The 16,239-nt window shown below is 49.2% G+C and overlaps 1 protein-coding gene across 2 annotated transcripts; it reads right to left on the reverse strand.

Annotated features, from left to right (window-relative positions):
* Nucleotides 1–1,461: 1,461 nt before the first annotated feature.
* Klhl38 (kelch like family member 38) lies at nt 1,462–11,843 on the reverse strand. Of its 2 annotated transcripts, none has more exons than XM_028871882.2 (4): nt 11,635–11,843; nt 9,673–11,023; nt 3,923–4,028; nt 1,462–2,888 (listed from the first exon to the last, which is right to left on the reverse strand). In XM_028871882.2, the coding sequence occupies exons 2-4, from the start codon at nt 11,020–11,022 to the stop codon at nt 2,599–2,601; spliced, it is 1,746 nt and encodes a 581-aa protein (XP_028727715.1). In that variant the 5' UTR covers nt 11,023; nt 11,635–11,843; the 3' UTR covers nt 1,462–2,598. The 2 variants fall into 2 exon arrangements, with proteins under 2 accessions (XP_028727715.1, XP_028727716.1); XM_028871883.2 differs by having other exon boundaries at nt 2,774–2,888; nt 9,711–11,023.
* Nucleotides 11,844–16,239: the final 4,396 nt, after the last annotated feature.

A 16,239-nucleotide genomic window follows, 5' to 3' on the forward strand; every position in this document is an offset into this window, starting at 1 on the left:
CAACCCTGAAGAGCAGATGCCCGGGATGTACAACCCTGAAGAGCAGATGCCCGGGATGTACAACCGTGAGAGCAGATGCCTGGGATGTGCAACCCTGAGAGCAGATGCCTGGGATGTGCAACCCTGAGAGCAGATGCCTGGGATGTGCAACCCTGAGAGCAGTATGGCTGCTGCTAAGTAAAAGATGAACCATGATGGCGGACGAGGTCTGAAACAAGAGTGGAGAGCCGGCACTGAGGTTTGAGGAATCTTACCAGTCTCTGGGGCTCACCTGCGTGAACTGGGAGGGCTTGGGGAAATTCTAAACAGGGGAATGACCTATTTTCAACACACACATGCATGCACCACACACACACACACACACACACACACACACACACACACACACACACATACACACACACACACCACACACCAAATACACCCACCCGCACCCCCCCCACACCACACAATACCAAATAGACCTACACACCCCCACACACAGCACATACAGCACGCACACACACACACACCCCACACACACACCAAATACACCCACCTGCACCCACACACCACACCATACCAAATACACCTACACACCCCCACACACAGCACATACAGCACACACACACACACACACACACACACATACACCACACACACACACATACATTTTATATGTATGCATGTTTTAGTTGCACCTGTATGTGTATGAGCACCATGTACATGTCTGGTGCCTGCAGAGGTCGGAAGAGAATAATACACAAATTACCTGTATTTTACGAATTCAGCCATCCAAGGAGAGAGGGTATTCGAGAAAGGGACCAAGAACTGAAACTTCCGTCATATCCCCATTTAACAGTCATGAAAATGAGGAGACAAAACTGAGTCACCATGGGGAGAAGCAAGAGCAAGAGGCATCATGGAAGTCGGAAGCGGAAGCAGCTCAAGGTGGAGGATGGGCAGTGATGTGCTGTGTGGTCAGCCAACATGGGCAGGACATGAAATCGGACTGTATGGGCAGCATTTTGTCACTGGGTACCTTACCAAGTCCATGTTCAGGAAGAGATGGGACCAGGAGCCCGACTAAAGACTTCAAGGAGAATGGCTGGATTAGGGCCAGGGCTGTGGTTGGTAGAATGCTTGTCTAGCATGTGCGGTGCTTTGGGTTTGATCCCCAGTGAAGCATAGCCCAGGAATGGTGGCACGTACCTGTAATCTCAGAACTCCAGAGCTGGAGGCAGGAGGGTTAGAAGGTCAAGGCTGCACAGTGTGTTTGAGGTCAACCTGGGTTACATGAAACCTTGTCTCAAAACGGGGGAGGGTCTAGAGAAAGGGGCAGCGTGTAGGCTGAGGGGCAGGGTCAATGGTGCTGGCAGAGTCCCTGGACCACAGTATTATCTCATGAAGAGAGCCTGAGGTGAACGCGGGAAGAAAGGAGAAGCCTTAGCAACACTGGGAAGGGAGAGAGACTCCAGCATGTAACACAGAATGGCAAATTTATTCCAGATGCTTCCGTGGGTGGGAAACAACTTTGCTTATACACTGAGATCGCCTAGCATTGGTCAGGACGGGATGGGAAAGAGTAGCCATGGTGGTCTTCAGTGCACACAGCAGAGCAGGGCTTTAATTCTCCACCACAGCTGAGTGACAGGGTCACCTTAGGATGCCTTTCGGAACTACAGAATTCTGGACCTCACCTCAGAGAACCCCTGTGCATCCATCTTGAATGGGACTCAGCGATGTTTCCAAACGTCTTCCCTGTGATCATGCCATCGGGGCCTCACTGAGAGCCTCTGATGGGCACTTCAGCTTTTCCGTGGGCCTGACATTGAGTGAGTGTGAGGGGCACTTGGACTTGAAGAGGCCACAGGGAGGGTCAGCCCTGATATCCGGAGGGAAGAGTTGCTGTTGAGGAATCTGTTGGCTTTCCCCAGAAAAGCCATTTTCCTAACACGTTGCTGAAATGAAACCCCAGCTTAATCCCACAGCTTTAGAAGGTCATCTGGCACCAGCTGGCACCAGAAGCAAATGCGGTTCTGTTCGTATGTTTTTCGTTGCAGGATAATTTTGCAGACCCTAGGTAGATACCGAACTGAGCCTACTTTCAATGTGCTGTATCCATGAAACGTAGGGTCACAGTCACAATCACAAGTTTCACAAGCTGCCGCCTGGCCTGAGTGATTCTAAGGCTCCTCTTGGGCTAACCCTCCCACTCTGGATGCTAAGGATGGTGTGTGTGTGTGTGTGTGTGTGTGTGTGTGTGTGTGTGTGTGTGTCCATCTGTGTCCAGAATTCTTTCTTCCTCTGGGAAACATCTTCTGTCTGATTCCATGCAGTATGGGCCATCAATCAAGTCGTTAACCCTGCCTCCATCTGAAGGGATGTGATGCAGACCTACCCAGTTATAATAGTGCAATTTCTGGCATTGGTTCAAGAGGTAGGGAGGGAATCAAAAAAGCACCCACTGGCTTTTTTTTTTTTTTTTTTTTTTTTTAAAAAAAAAGACTACTGTGTAGAGAGTGGAAGTTTTGACTTCCTTCAACTCTAGGCCTTTGGAACTGTTTTCCAATCTTTTGCGTTACACAGCATTTTGACCAACATAGGTTCTTGTGGCCTTCATGTGAGGCTGGCCATGTGGGGTATGCACTGGAGTGTCAGGCAGGCATGGTCAAAGAGTCTGTGAGGTAGCTGTCCCTGGGATGTCCAGGTGTCCGTCTCAGGGTCATAGCAGTCAAAGGAGGCTGAGTCCTCAATGTTGCAGTCTGTGGTCAGTCTCCGCCCACCTGTCACATACAGCTTGTTCCCCATCACTGTGGCCCCGTGGTGCATCCTTCGGTCTTTCATGTCCGCACATTTGGCAAATTTGTTGGACCGAGGGTCATAAGCAAGAATCCTCCTTGTGTAACCTGAAAATTGAATACCATATAAAACAGCCGTGGGTGGCTTCCCCTGGGGCTGTGGGTCAGTGGTTGAAGCATGCTTCTGCTCCCTGCCCACACGAGGCTGGGACTCGGAACTAAAGCAGGCATGCCCAGGTTACCCTGCTGCGGCCTGGCATGTGGCAGAGCTGGGGCTGGCATCTGGATCTCTCTGGCTCTGGCCCAAATGTAGGCAGCCATGCAAGCCATTTGTAGAGGAGGGGCAGACTCTGCCTCCCAGTAGCTTTGGCAGCCCCGTTGGCCTGTTCAGCTCCCCTGTGTGACCCAAGAGCCATAGCATTCAAGGAAGGAGACCTTCTTTGGGAACATATAAATGGATTCCCATGGCAGGCTACTGGGCAGTTATTTTAAAGGTCACTATTTTACTGACAGGCAAACCAAGACATAGAAAGTTGAATAACTTGCAAAAAGTATATAACCACTAAATGGTAGAGTTGGGATTTGAACCAACGTCTCTTTGACCCCTAAACTGGCCCTCTTAACCATAATATATCATGTATTTACAGAGAAATGATACATTAGTTACCATTGTTGTTGTTGTTAGTAGTAGTATCATTATCATTATTATTCTGAGATGGGGTCTCACACTAGTCTGGTCTGGAACTCACTATGTAACACAGACTGACTTCAAACTAGTGACGATCCTCCTGTCTCAGCCTCCCAAGTGCTCAAATTTTAGGTGTGAGCCACCACACCTAGCTCGGGTTAACGGCAGGAAACATCTCTTCTTCATGTGTCTGAACAATCCCGCCGGCTTTAGCCACATAATGCATCTTATCACACAACAGCTCTGCAGAACTCGTACAGTTCCATCCCTTGTTTATATAGAGAGACAGGAAGAAGCTTCCAGGTAAATAGCTTTTCCGGTTTTCCACGCTCTCCTCAGAGGATGGATGTGCTTTTCAGAAGACCTGCCCGTAGAGTAACACTCGCCTGCCAGCAGCCATTTTCCCCAGGAGCTGTCCAGTTTGTTCCCGGCCAGTCATTCTCCGTTCACTCACCTCCCACAATGACAATCCTCTCCCCCAACACCACTGCGGGGGCACACACATTCTTTATCATCCTTGTCTCCATCTTGAACCACGTGTTTCTGGAAATGTGGTACACCTGAGGGGAAACAGAATCATGGCATCAAATTTTAAAGTTAAATTCTTTAAAAGAGAAAAAACGTAGTTGTTTATTACAGAGAGAAAGAGAGGGAGAGAGTGAGAGGGAGAGAGAGAGAGAGAGAGAGAGAGAGAGAGAGAGAGAGAGAGAGAGAAACCCTGTGGTGTATGTGTGGTGTGTGTGTATGTGGTATGGTGTGGGTGTGGTGTGTATATGTGTGTATGTGGTGTGGTGTATGTGTGTGGTCTGTGGTATGGTGTGGTGTGTGTGTGTGTGTGTGTGTGTGTGTTATGTGATGTGTGTGTGTGGTATGTGATGTGGTGTGTGTGTGTATGTGTGGTATGTGGTGTGGTGTGTATGTGTGGTATGTGGTATGGTGGATGTGGTGTGTGTGTGTGTGTGTGTTAGTGTGGAGTTCAGAGGACAACGTTTGGGTTTCTGTTCTCTTCTTCCGCCATGTGAGTTCCAGGGATTGAACTTAGGTCAACAGTCTTGGTGACAAACACCTTTACCTGCTGAGCCGTCTCACTGGCCCAAGTAGTCATTTACAAGGTGAATCAGAAATGAAATTTCTCTTTCTATTTCTTTTCAGGTTTTAAAGTGTAGGTATTACTATCAATAAAGGAGCTCTGGCTGGCAGAAAGAAGGATGTATCGGAAATTACTCATGTGATCCCCATGAAACTAATGACTATATTTCCATTAACTGGACCAAGAGTTCTGCACTGGGGTAGGCATTTCACTTACCTTCTTGAGATATTTTATTATTTCAATGAGAAATGGAGCAACTTGGATATTTAGGAAACCAATCATTTTTTCCAATAGTTTTTATTTCTAGGTCATGTTTATATTTCTAAATGTCCCTGTGTAGCTAAGAGGGCCAGAGAACCAAGAATAAGTTTGAGGCTATGTAAGGAAGGCTTTGGAACAGTTTATGCCTGAGAGGAACTGGAGCTTTTGTGAAAGAAGAGAAACAAGAGAGGAAGACAAACCAAAGAGAAGACTCATTAGCCATACTCTGAAATGCGGATCCAATCATGATTCTGTGGATTTCCTCAGTTTAAAATTCAAATATCAAATATAAGTTGGTTAGTAATAGGCAAAATTTAGCACAGGAGCTGAAGGATGAACTCCACGTAGGAAAAGAAGAATCAAGATATTCGTCTCTAGATGAAAATGACATAGTACTTGTCACTGAAATTTTTTCCATATAAAATATAATTTCTAGCCTTATCAAAGACCTTATTCTTACCATTTGATAACAGTTTGGGGCTGAGGATGTAGGGAGGTTGGTAGAGTGCTTGCCTGGCATGTATGAGGCCTGTGTGGACCCCAGAACCCCACAAACCGGGTGTGGTGGGTGCCGTCTGTCATCCTGGCCATCAAGAGGTGGAGGCAGAAGAGCTGAAGGTCAAGGTCAAGGTCATCCTTGACTACACAGGGAGGTCTGCCTGGGCTACATGAGACTTTGTCTCTAAAATAATAAACAGGAGCTGGAAAGGTGGCTCAGTGGTTAAGAGAACTGGTTATACTTCCTGAGGTTCTGGGTTCAATTCCCAGCAACTCACTTGGAGGCTCACAAATGTCTTTAACTCCAGTTCCAGAGAATTAGATGCCCTCTTCTGACCCCCAAGGCCACAGCATCCATGTGATACACTGATATCTATGTAGGCAGAACACCCATCGGCATAAAAATAAATACATCTTTAAAGAAATCAGTAAGTATCATGAAGAAGTTGACATTCACAAACAAGTTATCAGGTAGCCACTGTTTCTTCCTCGTTTTTTCAGATTAGACCGTTGAGGCTCTCAGAAACTGACTTGCGGCTGGACTGGGTGGAAACGATAGTTTCTGGTTCAATCCAGACCAACGTGATCACCAGTGTCATGGGTCTGTTGAGGGAGTGTGGCATTTCCTGATAGTTTATTATGTTATTGTGGGTATGCATGTGTATATGTGTGTACACTCGTGCCGTGGCACGTGTGGAGGCCAGAGATCAATGTTGTGGAGTCTATTCTCTCCCTCCACTTTTCCTGGGTTCTGGGAGTCAAACTTAGTGAGGCTTTCATGGCAAGTCTCTTTACCTGTTGAGCTGTCTTAGGGTGCCCTGATGGACGGACGCTTTTGAGACCGAGATTCCCCCCTGGGGTCTACATCAATTCCTTCTTCCTGTTGAAGCCTGGAGGAGGCTGAGTATAGTCACAATGGCTGGGAAGCCCCATGGCTTCATCTGAAAATACATTGTGGTGACACACTCCTTGAGAAGCAGTATCCTCGGTAGGAAGGCAAATGCTGGCTGCCTCCCGACCTTTCTGTTCTCTCAGCTTGGGGTTTGGTTTCAAAGACAGCGTTATCCTTTCCTCTCGACCCTCACAGTACCTCAGAGAGACTGTGGCCAGGTAACAAAGGATGTGTTTGATCCAGGTGGGAAGTGATACTCCCTCATGGTACGGGATTTGTTTTACATCATCCAGCAGCAGAGGTGGAACAAAGGCCAGGTAGAAAGGGACTCTATACGTCCACCTTGTCTGGTGACACCATTGGAAGACAGCTCTGGAAAGAACACTGACTCCTCTAACTCTGCCTGAAAACCCAACCTGCTCCCTCCGTAAGTGACTCTCAGCACTCATATTAAACTGTATTTAAGTGAGTAGAACGTCCACTTCAAAGCTAATGCTACACCAGTAGGAAAAGCATGCAAATGAACGCATTCACCCACTCCCGGCTTTCCTTAGCTGTATCACAAAACGATCACTCACAAAGTCTGTATTTGTTTGGCTTTGTGAAGATCTTGGTTTGGTTGCACTATGGGTTTCTTGATCTGCTAGCTGGAAGTTTGTTTGTGCTTTGCGTTTTATTCTTAGGAAATTGGTGACCGTTTTGAGTGTGATGTCACCAGCCTATTTGTTGATGCTATTTGGGAGAACAGTCAAGAGAAGTGGGAGGAGGTCTAGCTTTCCACAGAAGCGCTCTGGCGGATCTCTTCTGGGGATCAGAGTCGAGCCTCTCCCAGTTCAAGTCAATGGGTGGGCTCTCCTCCCTGGATCTCCTCTGGTCCCTTCTCTAAAGCATCTAGGGCAGTGGTTCTCAACCTTCCTAATGCTGTGACCCTTTAATACAGTGTCTCATGTTGTGGTGACCCCCCCAACCATATTATTTCATTGCTGCTACTATATAACTATAATTTTGCTACTGTTATAAACTGTAATGTAAGTGTCATATTGATATGCAGGCTATCTGATAAATGCCCCCTGTGAAAGGGTTGTTCAATACCCCTGAAGGGGTCATGACCCACGGGTTGAGAACCATGGGTCTGGAGGGGGTTAAAATGCAAATCTGATTGCTTCTCCGCCATGCATGAAAAGCTTTGATGCTCTCTCTGCCCCTTCCTCTCAGGTTACCATCCCAGTCTCTTGACAAGATTTGCAAAGTCCAGCTGTAATGGCTTTGTCTTCACTGGCCATTCTGGAACGTTCCAGAATTTTGATCGGAGGAGCTTGGAGGCAGCGTCTGGGTCGAGGAGGTTGCTGGGGTAGCGTGGGGAGGGGATGATGAGGATTGCACAGGACTCACACCTGTTCGCTCCCAAGCTACCGTCTGACATGCAGCCTTCCTCCTCCTTGCTCTGCCTGGCAACTGTATGCCACGCTCTCAGTTCCTCCAGCAGCGCGCTGTGCCTCCTCCTTTTCTTCTGGGTCTTTCTACAAAGGACCCTTACCCAGGATCCGTCTCTCCCTCTGCAGATAACTGACTTCTTCAGCGGCCAGCTCTTTCGCGCCCAGTCAGGCCCTCTGCTACTTCCTGGTTCTAGCTTCTTACCATCCACTCTGCCGTCTCCCTCCTCTATCACCCTTTTCTTATCCATCAGCTCTTCTCTGTGCTCAACTTAGCCAAACACACCGTTTCCTCCAGAGTCCTCTGGACCCCCATGTTCTTTGTGATCCCCTCTGGTCCCCTTTAGGACACCCCCCCAAGCACTGAGCACCCATATCTTCAGATTCTGAACTGCAGCTGTCTTGGAAGCGGCTTGAAGATTAAATGTAATTTTCTGTTTCCTCCCAGGTCTCCAGAGCCTTTACAGCAGCCAGTGTTCAGTATAAGCATGTGGACGGACAGAATCCGCACCGTGGGGTCTTCTGCACAGCAGGAGAAGCTTGCCGCTTACGGAGCAGTTGTTAGACGCTCGCGCGAAGTGGGCAGCATCCGGGATTCTGAAGTCAGCCTCTGCCGAACTTCTCAGGGACTGTGTGAGTGAGATGAATTTCTCCTGTCGGTTAAGGCCCAGGCTCCCAGACCCAGCCGTGCTTTAGAGTCTCCTGAGGTTTTCAGAAAGCACAGATGCCGGCATCCCATGCAGTGATCCGAGGTCAGGCTCCAGGGGATTTGTTGGCAGAGGCGTGGAGTAGGCGTGGAGTGGGGGCTAATGGCGCCACTCCAGGACTGCTGTCTGATTTTCAATATGTTTCAGCCTGAACTTCTAGATTATTTTTCCTTCAAGCGAAGACAAGGTCTTCGTGATGGGGAGTGTCCTTGACGTGACTTTGCGTTAGTCTCACAACAAAAATTCATAAATAAAAAAAACACTGAAAAGTTCCTTCCTCTCTTTATTCCCTGCACAAGGCAAATATGTGCATGTGTGTATGCATGCTATGTGCATGCTCATATATATGTGTGTGTGCCTGTGTGGGCATGTACATGTATACATATGCGGGCATGTACATGTACACATATGCCCATGCAAGCATAAATGTATTTGTTCTCATATACATATACTATTATATATGTCATGTGCATGCATATATGCACATGTGCATATTCCCTTATATATCTGCATGCATGCATATGTACAAAGGTATATATATATATATATATATAGTGTGCATAGATGTATATATATATATATGCATGTGTGCATAGATGTGTGTATGCCATGATAAATAAGAGTATACGGATATACACACAGATGCATACAGTTATGTATATGTATATGAATATATAAGAATGCATATATTCACAAACATATTTATGACATCTGTGCATATGTATGTGCCATTATGTATGTGCACATGAATGCATGTATACACAAGTATACACATACACATGCAAGTGTATAAACATATATAATATGCATGCACATGTGTGTACCCATGAATGTATACATGCGTATGTATGTGTGCACATATATTTGTCATTATATGTGTGTATATGTGTATGTCTGCATATGAATATGTCATGATATATGTGCATATATAATGTGCCATATAGTTATGTGTATGCATATGTATGTATACATGCATATTTATACTGTTTGTTATACATGTTCATGTGGATAAATGTACACGGGACTGAATACATGCACATGTATGTGTGCATATACATATATGTGCATGTGCCTGTATGTGTGTATCTGTATATGATTATGTGTATGCATATATGTATATGTGTGCATGCTTATGCTGTTATATATGTGCATGTAAATGCATGTTCACATGACTGAAGACACACATATGAATATGTGTGTGTATATGCCATTATATCAGGCATGTGTATTTATGTGTGTGTGTGTATGTGTGTGTGCGCACGCGTGCGTGCGTGCGTGCAAAGATACTTGGTACTAACACGGTAAGAAGGACCAGTCAATTACCTGGATAAGGCGCACAGGGTTCTGCATGATGTCCTCACCTCCAAAAAGATAGAGCCTTTGGTCCTTCACTGCAACGGCGGGGTGGAGCACGGCCACGGGCATGTCAGCCATGCTCTCCCAGACGTCACGGACGCTGTCATACCTCTCCATGGACCCCAGGAGCTCCTGCCCTTCTCCAGTGCCCCCGATGGAGAAGATGAAGTTCCTGTGGCTGGTGCTCCTGTGGGAGTAGCGGGCTGCCAGCATGGGCTCCCCCGGCCTCCACTGGTTGAGTTTCAGAGAGAAGATATAGACTCCGCGGCTGAGGAGACTCTTGCCCTCGCTGACAGCCATGCCGCCGAGCACATACACACTGCGGTGCAAGGTGACAGCCGAGGCCTTGTACAGCCGCGCGGGGAGTTTGGCCAGGCTCTGCCACCGGCCGGTCTGTAGGCTGTAGAGCAAGACATCCCTGGTGGTCTGCTGGTTGTCCTTCCGACCCCCCAGGAGGAGGAGGAAGTCTTGGTAGGAGCTCCTTGGGGGGATATGCCACAGGAGTTTGCAGTCCTGGGCACTGGGACCGTAGGAGGAGAAGATCTGCCTCCCGGCCACCTCCAGGATGGCCTGGCATGCGGGCGAGGACTGGAGGAGGGCGTCGTTGGCGATGAAGTGGTGGAAGAAGGCTGGGTGGATGTACGGCAGGCGGACCTGCTCCAGCAGCCCCTGCAGGTGCGGCCACCGGGCCTTGAGGTCATGCTTGACCCAGGCCATGAGGGCCTCGAACACCGTTTCCTCCTCTCCGCAGAGCCTGTCATCTCCTAGGTAGCCTCTCAACTCCACGGCGCAGAGCTCCTTCAGGTCAGCGGAGGCCGCCACCTCTGGGAAGCGCGTCAGGGCCACCTCCCTGGCTTTCTTCTTCAGGCTTTCGCAGCTTAAGACTTCTGCGAGTCTGGCCAGGCCCAGGCAGTTGCTGGGGTCCAGCTGACTCTGCAGGTATGATGAGCAGGCCTCAAACACCCTGGGGTACTGCAGCATGGCAGCTGCCTCCATCAGTGGGAGGACGTTGGCCGCGGAGATGCGCACCTCTCCCGTGTACGCGTACGTGATGACCTGCTCGAGGGTGGTGGCGCCGATGCCTTTCAACTGTACCTTGGCCTCTCTGCTCTCCCGGAAGTGGCTGCAGAACATGGCCTTGAAGTAGGGGCTGCTGGAGGCCAGCACGTTGCGGTGGCAAGGGACCTCCCAGGCTCCGGAGCAGATGCTCACATCAGTCAGGATCTTGCTTTGCCTTAAGCCATTGAGCTGTCTCAACAAGTCAGACGAGAAGTCGTGGTCTTTGAAGACCACCCCATCTGGTGACTCCTCATCCATCCTACAAAGAAGGAGGGAAGCCCCAAATGGAAGCAAGGTCAAGGCTTTCTGGCAGTGTCTACCGAAGGGGTTAGCTGTGGGGGCTCCAAGCCTCATTCTCCACTCATTTCTCACCACTATCTATTTTCCAAGTCCGTGGGCTCACAAACAGAGCACACTGAAGGCGGAAGAGGGAACCATCCTCACCCCAGACCACAAAGTGATCTACTTCAGACTGTGATTATCCTCAGAGATAAGAGGCATCTTTCACCTAAAGTTGATGGCCAGGGACTCACAGATTAGCCCAACACAAGAAAACAGTCCATGCATTTGGCAAGAAATATTTGCCTTTGTCCAGATCCTCAGCAGATTTGTCAGTAAATTCATCTATGAATCCCTTTTTGGGGGTGAGTTCTTCCCCAAGGCTGACATTCTGGGGGTGTGGTCTTCTGGTCACTGGACAGAAGTGAGGGGTCACAGTGGGCTGTTGCGAGATCTAGAGAGAAGGCTGCATGGTCTTTGGGCTTTGTTTTAAATATGTAATTTATAGGGAACAAGGACCAAACACTTCTGTGGTTCTTTGGTGGCACAGGCAGTCTGCCTGCCGAGGAATGGAGTGTTAGGGACACTTACCTTGTTTGGCTGCAGTGACATCCACAGATGCTGGGTCTGTCTCGTCCCTTCAGGAGGTTTCTACCTTAGGCTCTGAATAAAATTTTTCCTTCTATTGGCAAATGCTCTGTCCTAGGAGAGTTCTGGATTTGTTTATGCTGCAGGCACTTTCACGGCTCTAGAGCGCTGTGCGAGGGCTGCCGGGCAGGCAGACAGTGTATACATTCCAAGCCTAAGAATAGCTGCATATGTACTTTCCAATGTTATGACATGTGACTTTCCAGTTGCCTTTTGCAGCCACCCCAGGGCCCGCAGGGCTGCGCATGCCCACATGCCTTGTTTCCCTGGCAAGTGTTTACACCGGCATAAATAGAAAGGGAGGAACGAATTCTCTGACCAAGGCTTTGCTGTCCATTTGGACGCATCCCGAGTCCCTTGTCCTAAGAGCGCCTTGGAACTCTAGCTGTCTGTAAACAGGTTGCTGTGGCCTGTGCAGGATCATGGAAGACAGCTCTTGCTCACAGTACAGGTGGCAGATGGCCATAGGAGAGGCAGAGAATGGATGGGAGCCTGGGTGCTATTCAGTAGGTGTTCACCCACCACCTCCTGCCTGGCAGGATTGCTGTCAGGGCTGTAGTTTCCCTTCCAGGCCCAAGGCAAAGGAATCCAGAGCAAAGGCTGTAGTTTTCTTTTTTCAATTTGTCAGTCATTCTGGAGTTTTCTAGACTTGTGAAAGTCCTGACTATAATTGAGCCTTCTGTCTCTATGGTTCTCTCTCTCTCTCTCTCTCTCTCTCTCTCTCTCTCTCTCTCTCTCTCTCTCTCTCTGTCTCCCTGTGTGGGTGCATGCTCTGACTTGTAATAACTGTTTCTCCCTGTCACCTGCCCCTTCTGGACATCTGGCAGCTGCTCTTCACCTGGGCTCTCTCAGACCCCAGACTTCCTTTTCTGTCTCCTCTCACCAGAGGGAAGTGAGTTCGAAGCAGGAGGCAAGGCACATTGGTCCAGGGAGAAAGAGAACAATGAAGAATAGGATGAGGAGAAAGAAGAAGAAAAAAAGGAGGAGGAGGAGGAGGAGGGATAGAGGATAGTAAAGAGGAGAGAAGAAGAGAGGGTGGAGAAAGAAGGAAGAGGAAGAGAGCAAGAGGGAGGGGGAAGAGAAGATGAGAAGGAGGATATGGAGGAGGAAGAGAGGGAAGAGATACAGAGGAAGGGAGGGAGGAGGAAGAGAAGACAAGTTGGAGGGAGACAGATGGAAGGAAGAAGAGGATGAGGGGGAGAAAAGGCAATATGGAGAGAAAGAGGGTAGGAAGAAAAGGAGGCAGAGGAAGAGGCGGACACGAAGGAAGGAGAGAAGTCCTGGCGGTGAGGGTGATGGTGACGGTCACGGGGCAGGAGGCAGTCAGGTCCACTGTGACGAGCTTCCGAACACCGGAAGGATTGGGGGGAGGTATCGCCTCTCTCCTCAATGCTGGCCATTACTGCTCTGGCCATGTGTGGCAGCGAGGTCTCACTTCCTCTCCCCACACTGCTCAGACTTTCGCAGCAGCCTCTCGGGCTGGTTTTAGCCCTTGTTTGTAGTACCACCTCTACCTTGTTACCACTGAGTAACCCCCCCACCCCACCCCCCACCCCACCCCCCAGCCCCCGGCAGACAAGTCAGAACCTGCCAGGCTCCAAAGCACAGCTCCGCTGGCTCTCCGTGTCAGGAGTGCTTCTTAGCAGGAGTCAGGTTGGTCTCTGCTTCTTCCCAGAACCATGTCTCCCACTTACGTGTTTTTATACTTGCTCCAGTAGACAATTTATAGATCCATGTACATATCTGTCAGTGTCTCTGTTTGGGGCCTGGCTTTTAGGGGTACTCAGGGGTAGGGTAGAAGGAGTGTTCTCACTCCGTTATAGCTCACACCCTCAAAGAATTCAGGTGGCCAAGGTCAGGCGTACATCCAAGAGACCAGGAGTAGTAGCAGCAGACAGCCTATGCCAAAGGGGTCAGGACCCAAGAGACAGAGTGAAGATTAGAGCTGAGGGTAGGGTGGGGGGCTGCTGCCTACTCCCCGGCTTCTGAGCCACGTACGATGATGTGTGATCAGGTGCAACTCTCAAAGGGGCCTGGGGACCCTCTGCTCCATCCTCGGCCCCCTCTCCTCTTCTCACTGCTCCCATCCATCCTTCAACATAGTCTGCGCGCCAGCTTTTCTGAAATTCTTCCCTGTCTGCACTGTCCTCACACCCTCTGCACCTGGGAACAGCTGTGCCTCAGACTTCACAGCAGTCTGCTGGTCCACCTGTGTCCCTCCCCTCAGGGTGGAATCTCTGAAGGCTGAAAGCCTGATCTCTCGCCCCTCCCCCTCCCCAGAGTCCAGTGCAGGATGTGGCGTCTAGTGGGTGGGTTCTGTTCCGTTCCTGAACTGAGCGGGACTGAACAGAAGCAGGATGGGGAACAGGGGAGAGGGGAGCCCCCTGGAGAGTGTGAGGGTTAGCACTTGCAGCTTGTGTGTAGACAGCAATGTGACCCCGATGCCCTTCACTTTAATCAAATCCAACGGTGCCGATAATGTGATACACTGGAGAGTCAAATAATCGCTGTGTATAATAGAGTGGAAGTTGAATGTGGGCTAAGGCCATAACTTTGGAAGCTTGAACAACAGAAACACCGCTTCCTCAGGGCTTTGGATGCCTACATCACAGTTCTTCCAGCTGCTGAGCAAGCCAAGGATGTTCTGAGGGCAAGGAGCAGAGTGAATTTACTCAGCACTGGCCTCTGGAAGGCTCCTCGGATTTCCCCTGCACCTTCTAATTAACTAGGCCTTCCAGAACCGGTCCTGTCAAGAGTTTGGATGAGCCTGGGTATATATGGACAGTGTCTGACCAGCTACAATAAATCTTTTAGTTTCTAACACTTAGGAAAAAGCAAGCTCCATTCTGTCAGCCTGGCCAAGTCAAATTTGGGAAAAGACACAGAGCTGAGCTGTTTAACACATAGCAAACACACACACACACACACACACACACACACACACACACACACACACACACACACAGTTTTCCCCCACCCATGAGTAATCTCAGCCAACTAGTTCATACATCAGTTTCTCTCTGACAACTTTTTCCTTTTTGTCTTAAATTTCCTTGAGAAGATATCTTAGTTTGGGGTTTGAGCATATGGCGACCCAAAATAAATGAGGACACCCAGCTCTGTGTCCTTCCTGAGGAAAGCCAGTGTCACAGTGAATCAAGGCCTAGATTTGGGGAGCAGGAGGGCTGGGGACCATCTTGTCGTTCTTCTCACGGAATCCATGCAATCTCGGGCATATTATTTATGTTCTTCCAGCCTTGACTTCCCATGTGTTAAATGGGGCTCGGCATCCCTGTCACACACCAGTTACATGTGTGTAGTGCTGGCAATGTACCCGGCCTAATTAATATTATCTTATTGTTCTGAAGATAATCTTACCAGAGTCTGGCAGATCACGGTGTCTAGCTTGCAGTTATGATTTGGTTTTCTGTTCACTGGAGCTGTTTATTTCAGTCCTGAGCAAAGAATCGATATGTTCCTCATCCTCTAGAGACTCAGCCTTTGGGGGTCTTGGAGTCTAGTCAGAGCTCTGTCATGAACTGGTTGCACGTCGTTGGGTAAGTCACAAGTCTCTGTATCCTTTTCCCCATCTGGCCTTGAAGGTGTGAACCCTGACCCTCCCAGCTTGAGCCGCGATGGTTTGTGCTTCAAGAATCCTCTTCGAGGTGAGGTACAGAAAAGGAACGGTGAAAGGCTGAGCCTCAGTGCTGAGGCCTCATCGGAGTTCTGGCTCCTCTCTGGCCCGAAGCCAAGTGTAGAGCAGAATGTCAGCCAGTCAGTGCCTTTTATAACCGTGCCCTTCTAAGTGAATCCAGGAAGCCTTTGCTTCCTGGTAGACTTCTGTACTGACTCTGGAGGGCTTTCTTTCTCATCTGTGTGTGCAGGGACTGGATTCCTGTGGGAAGGGTAGGCCAGTGCGCCATCAGTAGGTTTGACTACTAGGACCAAGAACCAAGCAAGTACATACATGTATACACATGACCACAGGGAGGGACATGCACACATGGGCATACATGTACATATGTATATACACATGCACATGCCCTCTGGGTGTGTGCTCTGCCTGCTTTTGGAGAGCCTTGGTGGCAGTGGCTTCAGGGAGCTGTGGCTCAAGGACAGGCATTCTGCATGTGAAGACATTCACAGCAGCTGCCCTCGCTGGAAGGGTGCTCCCAAGTGGTATTAGGGCACTTCCTGGTCCCACTGAGGGCAAGGGGAGGAGAGATGTGATGAGCAGATGTGGAGGCTTTGGACAACTGGACCTATAAGAGCTGCAGGATGAAACCTACCTTGCAGTGTGAGGCCAGCCACCCATAGCCACGGGTTCCACTCTGTGGGCCAACCACCTGCCGTTAAAACACTGAGGAACAATTGCAGCTGTAGTCATAGGGTGTGTGAGTATTTATTCTCAAAGGCTGTGTGCAAATACCGCACAACTGTGTCTGAGGGACCTGAGCATTGGTGGATGTTGATATCCAGAAGGTCCTAGAACCAATCCCTAGCAGGTCCTGAGGGATGGCTATGTATGTAAGTCTGTCTATTGTAGTC

Source organism: Peromyscus leucopus, chromosome 20 (genome assembly GCF_004664715.2).
Source record: "Peromyscus leucopus breed LL Stock chromosome 20, UCI_PerLeu_2.1, whole genome shotgun sequence".
Classification (NCBI taxonomy): Eukaryota; Metazoa; Chordata; class Mammalia; order Rodentia; family Cricetidae; genus Peromyscus; species Peromyscus leucopus.